At 48.5% G+C, this 15480-nt stretch overlaps 2 protein-coding genes across 7 annotated transcripts in view; one reads left to right on the plus strand and one right to left on the minus strand.

Annotated features, from left to right (window-relative positions):
• Smim35 (small integral membrane protein 35) overlaps positions 1–15480 on the minus strand; it is a 119884-nt gene that overhangs the window by 100151 nt on the left and 4253 nt on the right. The gene's annotated exons all lie outside the window — the stretch shown is intronic.
• Tmprss4 (transmembrane serine protease 4) overlaps positions 10052–15480 on the plus strand; it is a 36471-nt gene continuing 31042 nt past the window's right edge. For 2 of the 5 annotated variants that reach the window (XR_015451682.1, XM_087212441.1), the window contains exon 1: positions 10052–10322. Coding sequence is in view for 3 of the 5 variants with exons in the window: in XM_087212441.1 (XP_087068567.1) it covers positions 10320–10322 (3 nt within the window). In the remaining 2 variants the exon portion in view is untranslated. The remainder of the gene's footprint in view (positions 10323–15480) is intronic. The other 3 variants (XM_087212439.1, XM_087212440.1, XM_087212442.1) reach the window with 2 other exon arrangements.

The raw sequence follows: 15480 nt of genomic DNA on the forward strand, positions 1-15480 counted from the left end.
TGACATGAGGACCATGCCCAGGTCCCAGGGCCAAACCTTACATTAAACATTAGAAGAACTTAAATCCCTTCTTTGTGTTTGGTTAAGAAATACATATAAATAGAAGTTTTAATATTTTTCCTCCTATCCCAATATGTCATCCTGCGTAATCTCTGGATTCAAGAACCATAGTTTGAAGTCTTCCAGTCTACATGAAAGGTCTGTGTCCGGATCCTTCAGTTGTGTACAAGTCTTTGAAAAGAAGCTATCCTTATAAGAACCAAGAAAATAAGAACCAAGAGAGTATGTGAAGGTGCATATCTCCAATGATGAATGTCATTATATTGTACATCTAAAATGTACCAATAAAAGGATATACAAAAAAAATAAAAGTAAATTAAAAAAAGAAGCTATCCTTTGTGAGAATCTCTTCATCAAGGCCATGCATTATTCATCTTTCCAACTTTAGCACAGGCTGGCATGGGGGGGGGGGCAGTAAGTATTTGTGGAATTAATTGCTGTTCCCCAAACACACACAGCTTCCTATCTGGGCTGAAGATACTCCTCGCCTCTCTGTGCCCCCAGTTGCCCACCTGACAAAGTCCTATTTATCCTTATAAGCTCAGTTCAAATGTTACCTGCTCAGCCAGCTTCCCTGACCTTTCTGCCTCTGTTTGCCCTGGTCTTAGTACTCATCAGTGGCATCACAGTACAATGTCTCTGTCAAGTCACCTCCCCACCCTGCTGGAGAGCCTGCAGGCAGGGAAAGTGCCCTAGTCATCTCTGTGTCCTCAGTGGCCAGCACACTGTGGGTGCTAGGTACATGCTTGATGAATGAGAGACTCTCCCAGACACCAAGATGAGCTCCAGGGACATCTGGGCCTGAGGGCTTCAGGTTCAAAAACTTTCATTTTGGCCTTGAACCCACTGCTCTGCAGGCAGCCTGGACAATGGGCAAAGAGAGGATGAGGGAGAAGAAAGGTGGTATGAGGGGTGTTCAGGATAGCTCTGTGTGTCAAACCTCACACAGGTGCCCAGGTTGGAGATGAAGTCTCTTTGAATAAAACAGGGACCCTGGCATGGGGGAATGGGCTTCTGCCACCTGGCAGCACTATGTCTGCATTCTTGGCAACTCCACCAATGCCAAGTGGCATCCAGGAGCCAGCAGCCTCTCCCCAAGCATCACTCAGTGGCCAAAACCACTCAGTCAAGCCAGAAGCACAAGCATTATCAGTAAATTGTCATCCACAGGATTACCAGGACCTGGACATAGACTATCTAAAAGCATTCTCTCTTCCAAAGGGCTCAGCCCCATAAACTCATCGTTAATGGCCCATCACCAACTCCATCACACATAGAGAAACCCGAGTCATCGCCTCCCTGCCACAGCCAGTCCTTTTGATTCTGCCTCAGCAACATGTCTACACTCCAGCAGCCTAGCACCCTTCACCAGGCTTAGGCTCTGGTCTGCCTGCCAAGCACAGGCTGTGTGTTGTCCCAGCTCCCTCAGTCCCCTCATCCCTAAAATGAGAACATCAAGATCTCATTTGAAAAGTTACTAGGACAGCATTAGATATCTTATATATAGGATGTAGCTTAGGTCACCATTGAGTAGAATGACAGTGAATAAAAGTTCCCTTCTTCCCTGTGGGCCATGCCTTAACTTGGAACTTCTCCATCTTTCCCCTGAACTATTACAACTGCCTCTTACCTGGCCTCTCTACCTTGCCCTTACATTACTGAATTATCTTCATCTCTGGTAGGAGTTGTCTTAAATGTAAGCAGTCAACATTTAAGTACCTTTTGTGTGCCAGGCACTATGCTGATGCTGCAGATCAAAAGAAAAAGGAAGTCTCTCCCAGGGGGCCAAGCACAGAGATCCACAAATACTTGAGACCGATCTAGCTTCATGGCTGTTATGATCTAGATGTGTCCCCCACTTTAAGAATGTGTCTCCCACATTAAGTGTATGCAGGAAACAACTGAGGAATGAAACTGTTGGGAGGTGGGGCCTAAAGAGAGTTAAGTAGGCCACAAGGGCAAAGAAAATGAACTAATGCCATTATTGAGGGATTGGATGTGTTGTTGAGAAAGTGGGTTCCTTATAAAAGCACCTTTGCATAAAAAGAGGTATTCGTCACCACTACCCCTTCCACCATGAGATGACATAACAAAAAGGCTCTCACCAGATACTTCCCAGCCCTTCAGTCTTGCACTTGTCCAGACTCCAGAAGCCAATAAATTTCTGTTCATTATAATGACCTGGTCTCAAGTCTTCTAATACAGCAGCACAAAATGGACTCAGTCACTAAATGGGGACTTGAACTGAACCCATGTTCTTTCCACTTCATATCCCCCTTTCCACTCACTGCTCACCTGCCCTCCATGCACATCTCCACCCCCTTCAGCACAGGACAAAAAGCAGAGAGTACCAGAATGAAGAGACTGGGCACAGTGAGGGAAACAGTAAACAGGGAAGGTTTATGACCTGACATCTGCAAACATCTGGCTCATTGGCTCTGGCAGAGATTGTGTTTAAGGCTGCTTCCTTCTCTGTCTTTTCCTATAGGTGGCAGACTGAGCAAGATCAGATCCTCACTCAAGAGTATGTCTTCACACAAAAGCAGAAAACACAGCACCTTTGTGCTATGAAACCCCCACAGCCTCGGGCCCAAGCCCAGCTTCTTTGGAAAGCACTGATCAAGCCTGCATTTGAAGGCCAAGAGCTGGATTCAGAATAATCCTTTTCAACAGCCAGAGGCCACCAGCCCCCAGTGTGTGGGTTCAAGGGACTCTGAGCCACATCGCCTCTTCCCTCCTCTCACATCATCACACTCATGCACACAGACAAGGCACACTCACGATGTAGCTGAGGCAGCAGAAGTGATACTAAATAAAAACCAGAGGCAAACAAGATTAGACAGGTGGATTTGCTGCAATAAGTATAATGTGGGCCAAGGATCGAAAGCCCTATCTGCACAGACCATGGGCCGCCAGACTCTGGGTGTTAGATGTGTGCAACTGTTGAGGAAGAAGTGGACAAGGCAATACCAGGAAACAAAGGAAACAGAGAGAAAAGTAAGACACAACCCCCTCAGGGGCACCGCATTCGTTTCCTAGGCCTACAGAGCAAAGTGCCAGAACTGGAGGTCTTAAAACAACAAAATGTATTGTCTCACAGTTCTGGAGGTAAGAAATAGGACACCAAGACATCAGCAGAGCAAATCTTAGTCCATCCTGTGTTGCTATTACAGAATCCCTGAAACTGGATGTGTCAGTCCACTTTCCATCACTGTGACAAAATTCGAGATAACCAACTTAAAAGGAGAAAAGATTTGTTTCAGTGCATGGTTTCAGAGGTCAAAGTGTGCGGTTGGTTGACCCTACTGCTTTGAGCTCTGTGGTGAGGTGGCACCTCATGGCAGAAAAGTGTGGTGGGGCAAAGCTGCTTGCTTCATGGTGGCCAGGAAGCAAAGAAAGAGAAAGAGGAGGGGCTGGGGTCCCAAGATCCCCTTTCAGGGCCCACTTCCCCATGACTGGAAGACCTCCCATTAGGCCCCACCTCTTAAAGGTTCCACCACATCCCAGTAGTGCCGCAGACTGGGGAGGAAGCTTTTCATTCATAGATCTTAGGGGACACTTATCCAAACCATAGCACTGGGTATTCTTTACAAAGGACAGAAATGTCTTTCTCAAGTCCAAGAGCATGGTGCCACCATGCATCATAACATGGCAAAAGGGCGAGCAAATATACATGAGAGGCAGAGAGAGGATGGGGGTCAGTCCCCATCCATATCTTTTGATCAGGAGTCTACTCTCGTAATATTTAACTCCTTCCTGAAATATCAGTATCAGTGCATTCATGAGCCTCTCAATGCTATTACATTGGGAATTAGGTTTCCATCACATGAACTTTGGGTAGCAGGAGGTTTCCTTGCCTCTTTCAGCTTCTGGTAGCTTCAGTGCTCCCTGGTATGTGGTAACATCACTCCAATCTCTGCCTCTAGCTCCACATGGTCATCTTCCCTGTGCATATCCACATCCTCTTCTCACATGTGTGGCTCAAGTCTCTGTGTACCTCCTCCCTTTCTTATAGGGAAACCAATTGCACTGGATGAAAGATACATCCTACTCCAGTCGGACCTAATCTTAACTAACAATACAGTATCTGCAGTGCCCCGTTTCCAAATAAGACCACGTTTTGAGGTTCTGCAAGAAAATGAATTCTTAGGGGACACTATGCAACCCCACATAGGCATATACAATCTAGCAGAAGGACATATGCTGAATTGCCAATGAAGGGCAGAATAAAGTACTGAATGAAGGGGCTCTGGCCTGGGTCAGTTTCAGGTGGATGACTTGGCAGCTTGGAACCCTGGACAAGTCACTCAACTTCTCTGGGCCTCAGTTCTCTCATGGACTACACAGGGTTGATTCAGAAGTCAAATGAGGAAAAGTGATTTGTTACTGTAATGCATTGCGCAGGGACCCACAAGTTCTCTGCACCAGCAGAAGCACTTTCTCCCTCTGCATTGCCACATATAACAATAAATTCTTGCTGCCTTTTTTCCCAATGTACCATTTCCAGAGCATATTCCTAAGAGGCATCTCACACTAATGATTCATTAGCTTCTAGGGTGAGACTGGGAGCTGCCTTGATCTTATCCACCAATGTTGCCAAAGTACCTCTGCAGAAGGACAAAACTCAATCATTTCACGATTCTGTACTTCCCAAAAGCACCATAAAACAGCAGGATCAGAGGGAATCTGGTGTGTTGTCTTGTCAGACCCCTGTCTGGAACATCCTCTCCCCTATTAGCACCCAGCCAGGCTCAGACAGAAATGGAATTGCAAACTGATCCTCAGAGAGATGCAAAAGCAAACTACCTCTCTGGGGCTCGGGGCTGGACCTCTGGGCTGAATGAACCAGGCACAGAACTGGGCTGAATAGCTCCAAGCAGGTCTGAAAACCCAGAAGGACTGCAGCTGTCTCCCCACACACTGCAGTTGCACTCAGAGCAGGGGCTGGACCACATCTGGACCTTCTCGATGTTCCCAAGTCGTGAGTCTGAGGGAAGCTGGCTCCTTACCTGCCAGTGCTCTGGTAAGTGGGTCATGGCCTAACACATGTTCTCCCTCTAGCTTCATCCCAGTGAGAATATGTCATATCCCACAACCCCACATTAGGGTAGGATGTCCAGCTGTTAACCATCCAGGTAACTAAAGTCAAAGAAGGAGTCCTGCCCCTGCCCACACAGCTGGCAGAGGACTTAGAACCTGAATAAAAGCATGAGCTTTTGATGAAGCAACAGAGAATTAATGACAATATGGAATATATAGTACTACTATATAATAACTTAAAAATCCATCTTGACAAGAATGATTCATTTAACCTTTAACTGAAATAATAATCATTTTACTTCACCAATTGTGCGTGTTATGATTTATATCTAGATGTCCCCCAAAGCCTCATGTACTCAGAGGTGGGGTTTGGTGGAGGTGATTGGATCATGGGGGTGTGATACCCATCAATGGATTAGTCAACTGATGAGATTATAGCTAAATGTGGAGGAAGTGGGTCCCTGGGGACATGGCCTGGCAGAGCCTATCTTCCTCTCTCATCTCTTGATCCTTTCTGCGTCTGCTGCCATGCCATGAGCTGTTTCTCCTCTGCCATGCTGCCCTGCCCTGGAGCCAGCCAACTATGGACTGAAACCTCTACAAACTGTGAGCCAAAATAAACTTTTCCTCCTTACAGTTGTGGGTGTCAAGTGTAGTGTCTCAGCAACAAACAAGTAGCTAAAACTCTGTGTGTGTGTCTGTGTGTGTGACTTACTGTGTGCCAGATACCACTGTAAGCACTTTAATCATCACAGCAGTCCTGTTATTGTTTCCATTTTACAGATGAGGAAAATGAGACATAGAAATATTGAGTAACATGGCCAACGTGAGACAGCTAGCAGGTGGCAAAGCAGTGATAGTTTAGATTTAAGCTGTATATGAGGGTTATTCCATGTTATTTGTTATTGGGTCATGAGAAAATAAATGTAATACAGTAAGTTTATACTATTTACTTTCTAGCCACATTCTTTTTTCCAAAAAGTATCAAAGTATCATTTGTTTATCATCTCAAATCCGTAGCACAGTTGTGATTAGAGTAGAATACCCCAGCAAAATTGTCCTTCCTGTGTCTTTTATGCGTGGGGTTGCTAGGGGTGAAATTAAGGATATTCTTGAGAGACAAATGGAAAAAAAGTAGCTCAGCGTGGTAGTGATTGCCTGACACGCATGAGACCCTAGGTTCAATCGCAGGCACCATCATCAGAGACAGAGGGAAGGGGGCGCGGATTAGCTCAGTGGGGCCATGCCTGTCTCACCAGCAAAAGGTCCTGAGTTTGACTCCCCAGTACAGGAGGGGGTGAGGGGGGGCTGCATTCAGAAATTATCTGAAATTTGTTCCTCACCTAAATTGGGGGAAGAGAGCTAATGAAAAGTCTTTCACCAAGACTGCTACCAAATTGCACAGCAAGGTGGAAACCATCCCCTGGGACTCAGGCAGGCCCACACAGGGGGCTGGTGCTCCAGGTGGAATCTCAGAGGTCCCTGGAGGATTGTCAAGGCCATCGCAGACCCTCTCCACCGTTCATGCAGGGCCCATCTGTGCTGATGCAGTGGGAAAAAGGCCTGGGAACCCTAGGTTGCATAGACCCAGATCCCAACCTTGTCTATGCCTCAATTTCCTCCTTTGAGAAACAGAGGTAACCGCAGCACCCACATCCCAGGTGGCTGGGAGGATAGACTGAATCACTGTGACATCTTTACACAGCCTAGGAGCCTGGCCCATGGGAGTACACAGAACATGTGAGCTGCTGTTTACTGTTTGTAGTGTATTTGAAGTGAATGTGCCGTCATTCCACCGGGCTTACACCTACCTCCCTTGTCCCCATCCCAAGCCTTATGCTATGCACATGTGGAAGGGAACTCTGCTCACCTGGCAGGGGCCACGAGAGGAAGGTCAGTGCCCAGCCACCAAAGTGACTGGGAATGGGTCAGGGTTTAACCCTCTCAGTGTCCCCCATTCTTCTTTGCTACACACGTTTGATGCTCCATTTGACAGCCTCTGGCCCAAAATACGTTTTGTGAGAAGAGTCTCTAGGCAGTGAAAATCCTCTCCTGAAAGTTGGGGACCTGACAGCCACACATGCTCCCCTTCACAGGGAGTGGAGTACTTCTTGCTGTCCCCATGGGAGGGCCACTGTGTTCGGTACACTGCTTTCCAGAGCTGCTTAGCACGGGAGATCCTGGTACTGCTAGCTCCTGCCCAACCCCTGTACCTCTGTCTCTCTAATCCCTTGGACAGAGCTGGAATCAAAATGCCTATCTCTGAACTGGATCTCAAGTTACTGTACTTGGGTTCAGAGAGAGGAACCATAGGTTCTGCTGGCTGGAAGGATCCCTACAGGTTTGTCTATATTAATCTCCCACTCTGATTTCAGCTCTAGAAAATGACAGCCTCTACCTGCTCCTGAGCATGGGAAGAGACCTGGAGCAGTGTTCTCAAGCTGTAAGGGGCATGTGCCTCCTTGCCTGGAGATCTTGTCATGCAGATCCCAATTGTGGATTGTTGGAGAGCCGAGATTCTGCATTTCTAACAAGCTCCCAGGTGACAGGCTTTGGACATGCCTTGAGCAGGAGGACCTAGAAGGCTTGCTGCACCAGAAGGTCCTGGTTTAACAGGGGAAGAGCAGTACAAGGGAGGACTGAAGGCAGGAGCTTTTTCACTTTCTCCAACCAGTGTCTAGCCACACTGTCTGATAACACCATAGAAAATACCTATTGGGTGGATGGGGGGGGGGGTGGATGGATAGATGGATGGATGGGCAGGTATATATGGATGGGAAAGTGGGTGACTTCTGATATTAATATCAAACTGGTCATGGTGGTACACACCAGTAATCCCAATCTTCTGGGAACTTGGAGCAGGAGGATCATGAATTCAAGGCCAGCCTGGCCTACTTAGCTAGTTAGAGGCCATCCAAACTCATTATGGAACATAACAAGATTCTGTCTCAAAAACAAACAAATATCAAAGGCATAATCTGAAACAGCTGGCAATTAATATACAATCCTATAAATTGCATATCTAAGTAAAAATGTCCTAAGGTAAAAATGAAGGCAAAAGGAAGGAAGGAAAGCAGGGAGAGAGGGAGAGGACAGTAAGAGATGAAAACTTAGCATGACTTACCGATGCATCTTATCTCCTCCAGTAGACTACAAGGCATGTGTAGCCAGGGTCTGTGTCTTTTCTTGCCTAATCCTCAGCACTTAGCACAAAAGTGAACTCTAGAATGAGCTCAATAAACACACATTTTGAAGAATAAATAAGAATAACAGCTCCATTCACAAAACCTCTTTTAGGCGCCAAACAGGTCACACAAATTAGCTCATTTAACTTTCATAACAAAGGTCATTACTATTATTATTCTCTTTATAAATGAGAAAAATGGAGCTCAGAATGATTAAATAAAATGTCCACAGTCACACAAATAATTAATAGTTAAGATTAGGACACAGGACTTCAGGCTACCAGAACCCATGCTCTTACCAAGGGTGATCCAGGCTGCGTGAGATCTGAAACATATATGTTAAGGAGCCTTCCTACAAAAGGTATACCAAAAACTTCTGCAAACTTTACAAAAACATACAACTATGACAGCATTCTGCTGGGACCTTCCCTACAGCCAGGCAAGTGAGGGGCTCTAAAGCTTGCGATTCATGGTAACTCTGCCCCTGACCTTGACCATCTGCTGGAAACAGAAGAAAGGTAGAAGAGGAAAAATTGTTGGAAAAAGAGGATTCAAAGGAAAGAAAGAGGAAGAAAAACAGGAAGCAGAATGAGTAAACTAGAGAGAGGCAGTGCATGTTAGGGCTGGGGGAGCTGAGGCTTCCTCGCAACGAATCGGGGTTCTGGTCTGGCTGCTTACACCTGGCACCTGGAAGAAGCTGACCTCTGCTCTCTGCCCTCATAGCCTCTCTACCCAAACCTTGCAGCCCCTTTCCCTGGGTATCCCAGCAGCCTGCCCAGCCTGCCCACATGCTTCCTTCTCAGACTCAACAGGGGTCTGGGGCCAGAGCTGGAGAGAGGACAGCTGAGAAATCATCCTTCCAACCAGTCCCACCCAGCAGCCATCCTGCCCAGGCAGCCACCTCTTTCATGGTTCACCTGAGCACCAAGTGAGTAAATGGGAACCTGTAGGCCAGATAATTATTCTGGCACCTAGAGGAAGTAAGGTAAGGGAAAGCCTGGCCCAGAGTAGCCCACTGGCCTCTCCCTACCCTACTGCTGAAGTCATCCTTAAAAGGGAGGGGCCTCCCTGAGCCTGTTCCCTGAAGTCATCTGTTCTGACCTCACAGGCTCTCAGCACTGCCCCACACTTGCAGCTGTAATGCTCACTGCCCTGGGGGAAGAGCTGAGGCCCTGTGTAATCAGGAGGCTTCCAGCCCACCTCAGAGCAAGCCTGTATAAAAACTGTAACAAGCAGGCCGGGATTTAGCTCAGTGGTTTTGCCGTCTGCAGCGCAAGCACAAGGACCCGAGTTCAATCCCTGCTACCAAAAAAAAAAAACAAAACTGTAACAACCAAAGTGAGGCCCTGGGAGGAGACGCTGGCCAGTACACTGTATATTAGTCCTGTACTGTACAGCCCGGTTTCTGGAGTCCGGGGAAAGGGGTAGAGTACCCTTAAGGGAAGAAACTCTCTCCTTTTCCGTGAATTTTCCAATCCTGTTACTCCACACATGGCAACAATCCCATTCTGTGGAGCAGAAAATTCTGCCACCCCAACCCCAGACTCCTCCAACTTTCTGCAACCCCAAACAAAAGCACCCATACAATGAGAAGTCACGCAACCAGGAGAGTCTTCCGTCAAGCCGGCTGGGCGGAAGCCCTTCAGGCAGGAAGGCTTTTGTAACAATTTAGGTGTGTCACCTGTTCCAAGGAGGCCAAAGGGCTTGTGAATGACTCCAAGGTGTTGTTCCTGCCCCTAAGATAGGTATCAGGTTACAAGATCCATAATCATTCCAGTTTGGCAACTTCACTTGTAGGACTGTTTTAATGACCAGCCCCACAGTCCCCAAATCACTCCTGAATAGCAGAGCAGCCAGCTAGCCTAAGGGAGAGGATACTGGCCATGAGGGACCGAGGCTGGCCCCGAACTTAGACCTTCAGCCAGTGCTGCCCAGCTGACCAGCAGGGCCATCCCTGGAGGCCCTCCTCCTCCGGCCTTTGGTTGTCGATCTCAGCTCCAGGTTGTGGGAAAACTGGACGGCCACAGAGCCAGCATGGTGAGTGTGGGCACCCCAGCTGTGAAGGCTAGGGGAGGGTATGCTCCCTATAAAGGGCCTTGTAAGCAGGCTGAGGGGCCATTGTCTTGAATTCAGTAACTACCAGCACACCCAGCCCCTTACATGTCTGGCCTCCTCTCTCCCTCCATCACCCACCAAAGAACCTGGCCGCAGAAGCCAGGGCTGTCCCTTCTGATGACTCCCCCGAAAATCCTGCCTGTCCGTCTGCACAGGCCTGGTCTGTTGGCTAGAGGTTGGAGTCATTGTTTCAAGGGCAGAGCTGCTTCCATGTTTGTTACTCACTAGGGAAAATGATTCCTCTTCTTTTTAAAGAAAACAGTGCAGAGATTCCAAAATGACCTAGGGTATTTGTGGAGATCTTCTAATAGATCATTTTTGTTGCTCTCCTCTCTCCGTCCTCCTCCTCTGAGTACCTAGACCATCTTCGCTGTTTCAGGCACAGAGAATCAACTCTACCTTTCAAGCAGGACAAGTGAGGTCCAGGGAGGGGAAGAGAGAATAGCTGGGTCTGAGGTGAGACCAGAAGGTCTTCATCCTCCTTCCTTGGCCAAGTTGCAGCACATGCCCACATTGAAAGCTAAAAGGAAGGGAAGCAAGGGGAGGAGAGGGGAGGGGAGGGAAGGAGCTGTACAGGGGCAAAGGATGTGAACCACTGGGCCCTCACATGACCATCTTCTGACCCTCTGCCCAAGCACTTCCCATCACCCTATGATGGAAAAAGTTCTGGCAAGGGCAGAGAGAGAGAGGGGCTTCCTGCTTTCTGCTGGAACATCCCGGACCAAAGCATCAGCTGCTTGCTGTACATTCCAGGAGCACAGAGAGGCGCTATCCTCTGGGGCTCACGGTGAGGGGGGGAGAAGTGCCAGTCGGAGCTGTTACTGGGTGGCACTGAGGACACCTATGTCCCTTCTGAGGGAGTAGCAGACAAGAGAGCAGTTTCTGGGACAGATTATGGGAGCAAAAACCATAGAATCAAAGACAACAAGGCCAGCTATGCTGTCTTGAGACTACAATCTTTCTGAGACTCATTTTCTCCCTCTGTAAAATGAAAGCATTGTGTGATCCGTGACAGTCCCCAGGCACACGCACAGGGTGAGTGAAGATGCTGAGTGGGCTAATATGTGTGAAATCTGGGTAAACCAGGAAACTGTACAAATGAAAGACTTTGTGACTATAGAGGAATCCACTCCAGGAAATAACAGCTGAGTGTCACATCTAACCTTTTGTCACACAGGGATGGGGTTGGGCATTGCTGTATGAGAGAGGGAAGGCATGAGGGCACACTACAGTGGAGGGGTCAGGCCTGGGGCCCCAAAGGCAAAGCAGCAGCCTTTACAGTCTCAGGAAGAAGATTGAGGGAGCTTCTGGCCCTGAGCTAGCCACTAATGCACCGTGTCTAATAACCCTGTGCGTTCCCACTAATGAGCCCGGTATACTCATGGCTCCCAGCCCTGGGGAGAGGATGGGGTAACTCAGGGCCAGCATCAGTCTGCCTGCCCCTCCCCTCCCTACCTTCTCCCTTACCTGCAGGCCCCTCCCTGGCACAGAGTCTGAGTCCTGCCTGGAGCTACTCTACCTCTTAACAATCATTCTTGAACCTATTCACTCACTGGGTATGCCCAGGGAGAGCTGGAGCTGTGAATGGGTCCAGAGCAGAGGCCAGGGCCCAGGTCTAGTCCTAAGGGGAAGGTAACCTTTCATATTGACTTGGTAGCTGATGCCTGGAGAGAAAACAGGTACCCATGACTAGGCATCCTGGCCTTAATGCATTACTATGTAGGAGGGCCCAAACATTCCACAAGGCTCAGAAGAGTGTTAACACCAAAGTAAAAAAGAAGGGTGTTAATATGTCAAACCTCACCTTCCAGCTACCCCGGAGGAGACCTCTCCACTGCCTCTTCCTTTCCTTGCTGGCTGGTGTAAACCAGGGATTTGCTTAGGTTAGTCTGGGGTTTAAGGAATGTGGCAAGTCAGTGAGCCAGGCTGCTGGCAGTGGGGGCCTGGGAGGGTCCCCTTCAGATGGAGGCAGAGAGCCCAGGAGCCCACAGGCCTGGTGGCGCCATCCTGGGCTCTGAGTGGCAAACCGAGAATGGGGCAATGGAAAGGCCCTAGGGAGAGAGGAAAGGAAACTTCTCTCCCTGCCTGCTCTCCTCTTTCCACCTGACTGCCGGGACCTGATGTCATTGTTACCCCCAAAAAGCTCCAGCCCCCAGCTACTATTTATATAATCAGCCCCTGCCATTGGCCAGCTCTTGATGGGGGAGGAAGAGTCTAGGTCATTGGTGGCAAACCTATGGCATGCGTGCCACAGAGGGCTGTTTGTTATTGAAAGCTCTAAAAAGTTCACCATGACTGGTCTAGATTCTGCCCTAGAGGTGCTCAAAACAGAGTGTGACAAATAGAATCCAGAGGCAACCACAAGGGGCCTCCAGCACTGAAAAGGCAGCTGAGGAAGCTGAGGAAGTTTTCCCACAAGAGAAAAATCTTTGCACTGTATCATGAAGGATGAGCCAGCTCTCTCCAGTCAGAGAAGGCAGGGAGGGATCACAAGACAGAGTGGCAGTGTGAGGACAAGGGCCAGCCTGCTATGTGGAACAAAGCACCCAGGGAACAGAGGCCACAGGCTGAGGGCTGGTCCCCCTGTGGTGATCACACAAAGCCCTTTCTCAAGCCCAAGTTCAGGGTCCCCACTGTGCCCTGGAGCTCAGCAGCTACCATGCTGCACCACCCCCAGAATTTGGCTGAGGCCATCTCCCCACCAGGCAGGACAGCAGAAGCCCAACTCTGTTCACTCACTGCACAAAAGGGTGGCATGCCTGTTTGTGCCAGGCACTCGAGATGCACACAGGAGTGAGAGAAACCCCACCTAGGTCCCGCTCTCCAGGGATGTGAAGGCGAGAGGGGTGGCAGGTAGGGAGGGACAGACACTCATTCATCGTACAATACAGGTCTGACCAGCAACGGAGATGTGTGCTAGATACAAGATAGGGAGTGGAGGACCTAGGCTTTAGGCGTTAGAGAGGGCTGAGATTGAATGAACTGGTGGGGGTGCTGCGTGTGGGAGATGAGAAGAGGACTTACAGGGGAGAAATGAGAAAAACACACCATAAACAGGCCTTGGGACAAGCTTCCCAAAGTCCCAGAACAAGTCTAGGATGGCAGGAGTCAAATGCTTCCAGACCTGAAAATTAGATTTCTCAGGCACCTCTTCTACCTATAGCCTTCAGCCTTGCTCAAATGAAAACCTCAGCCCTAATTAAACACTTCAAGTTCCCAGGGATTCCCCAAGCCATGAGTTTCCCAAACCTAAAATGCCTCATTGGATACATCTTTTGCCAGAAGACTGTGAGCTTCTTGGGGACAGGTCTATGTCTTTTAGCTCCAAACATAGCACAGGCCTAGCAAAGATGAGGCACTTGGTAACTGTGTGAGTGAATGAATGAATGAATGAATGATGAATGATTCGAGACTGAATCCTCTTGCATTAGCTCCTGATCTATGTGACACTGAAAGCAAGGTTCACCAAGTCCAATCAAAAAGTATGCCCAACCCTATCAGAGGTGTGACCAAACTGTTTTCATCCCAAGAATCAGGGGCTGAGGGTGAAAGAGGAACAGGCCTAAGCCTGCCTCAAAACCCCAGAGACAGGAAAGAAGAGCCTCGAGCAGAGCCACTGTGCCAATCCCCCTGTGACGTGCTCAGCTCCACCGCCAAGCCTGCCATTCTGACTAAGCATCATGACCGCAGCAGAGAAGTTGGTAAACAAGGCTCAAAGCTGCAACACCCCTCCCCTACCCCTTGCACCCAGCTTCCTACTGTAACCGCATCCAACCAGAAACTTCCATACACAGCAGCTGAAAGGAGCACTAGAGGAAGAGAGTGAGAGACTGAGACAGCCCCTGTGCCAGGGTGGCAGCGTTATCTTCTGTCACAGGTACCCAGCACATCTGGCTGACTGGGCTTTGCCCACTGGTAGGGCTGAGCTGATCATCAGGAGTGTTTTGCAATCTCAATGTTTTTCATCATATGCTAGCACTTGTTCGTTCATTCATTCATCAGGGATCCCTGAGCAATCACCATAGAGTAGGTACTGGCAAGACACTAAGATTCAGAGATGAATATGCAAAATCAGTCTCAGTTTTGATGCTTCACAGATGGAGCATGGACAGGTGAAACAGCTTCCCACAACCCAGGCAGAGCAGAGCACTCGTTCACTAATGGATATCAACAAGAAAGGTGCAAATGTAGCTGAGGTCAGCCACTCCACCTTCATCCCATTGCTGCCCTGACACTGGGGGCATTACCCACAATCACATCTCCAATCCCCAGAGAGGCTGCTGGGAGGACCTCTCCTGAGGAGGAGGAGCTATTAGTGGTCTTCCAGAGAATAATCACAACAGCAGCCCTGCCTCACCTTCAGCCTGATGCAACAGGATAGCATTGTGTGGTTTGAGAAGCACTTTCACATCCAGAGTCTCCCTTTGAGTAAGAAAGACACCAACTCCCTAAGACACTGGAGGCACAAAGAAGTTAAGTGACTCGAAAAGGTCCACTCAGCCTAGAAGAGTCACAGCTGGGGCTCCAAACTCTGGAGTTCCCTTATTCATGTCCAAGATGTGAACTCAGAAGACCACACCTGAAGTTGCCTGAGCAACTGCAGAGCCAAGGTATCCCTTTTCCATGTCTCGAAACTGATAAATCTTGCAGCAAATTGTGCATGGAGTGAAGCTGATGTACTTGCCAGGGTAGAGGGAAAACAAGGTAGTTTCCATAAGGAGACTCCATCCCTCACTAATTACCAAAGATCATGGAGAAGAAAGGAAACACACAGACAATAGGAAAACTGTGGGTATAATTAAACTTAGATTTTCAAGAAAATCACAGCAAAGTTTCATACCCAGGGCTGCTCAGCAAAAACATGTAAATTGCCATGAAGTCATTAAGGATAGAAAACTGATTTAGAGAGATAAACTTTTGAGTGAAGCAAGCTAGTTTTATCTGCCAGAGGAGACAGATGTTCCAGGCTAACGGCAAGCTCTCAAATCATACACACTGAGGAAGAAGTTTAGACATCTCATAGCTCAGTGGTTGTCCCCAGTGTGTTCTGGCCTCTAGGCCCACTGAAATCTCATGCAGA

Source organism: Heterocephalus glaber, unplaced genomic scaffold (genome assembly GCF_053883595.1).
Source record: "Heterocephalus glaber isolate CG9 unplaced genomic scaffold, H.glaber_assembly_v1.0 deba00001429, whole genome shotgun sequence".
NCBI classification, from domain to species: domain Eukaryota; kingdom Metazoa; phylum Chordata; class Mammalia; order Rodentia; family Bathyergidae; genus Heterocephalus; species Heterocephalus glaber.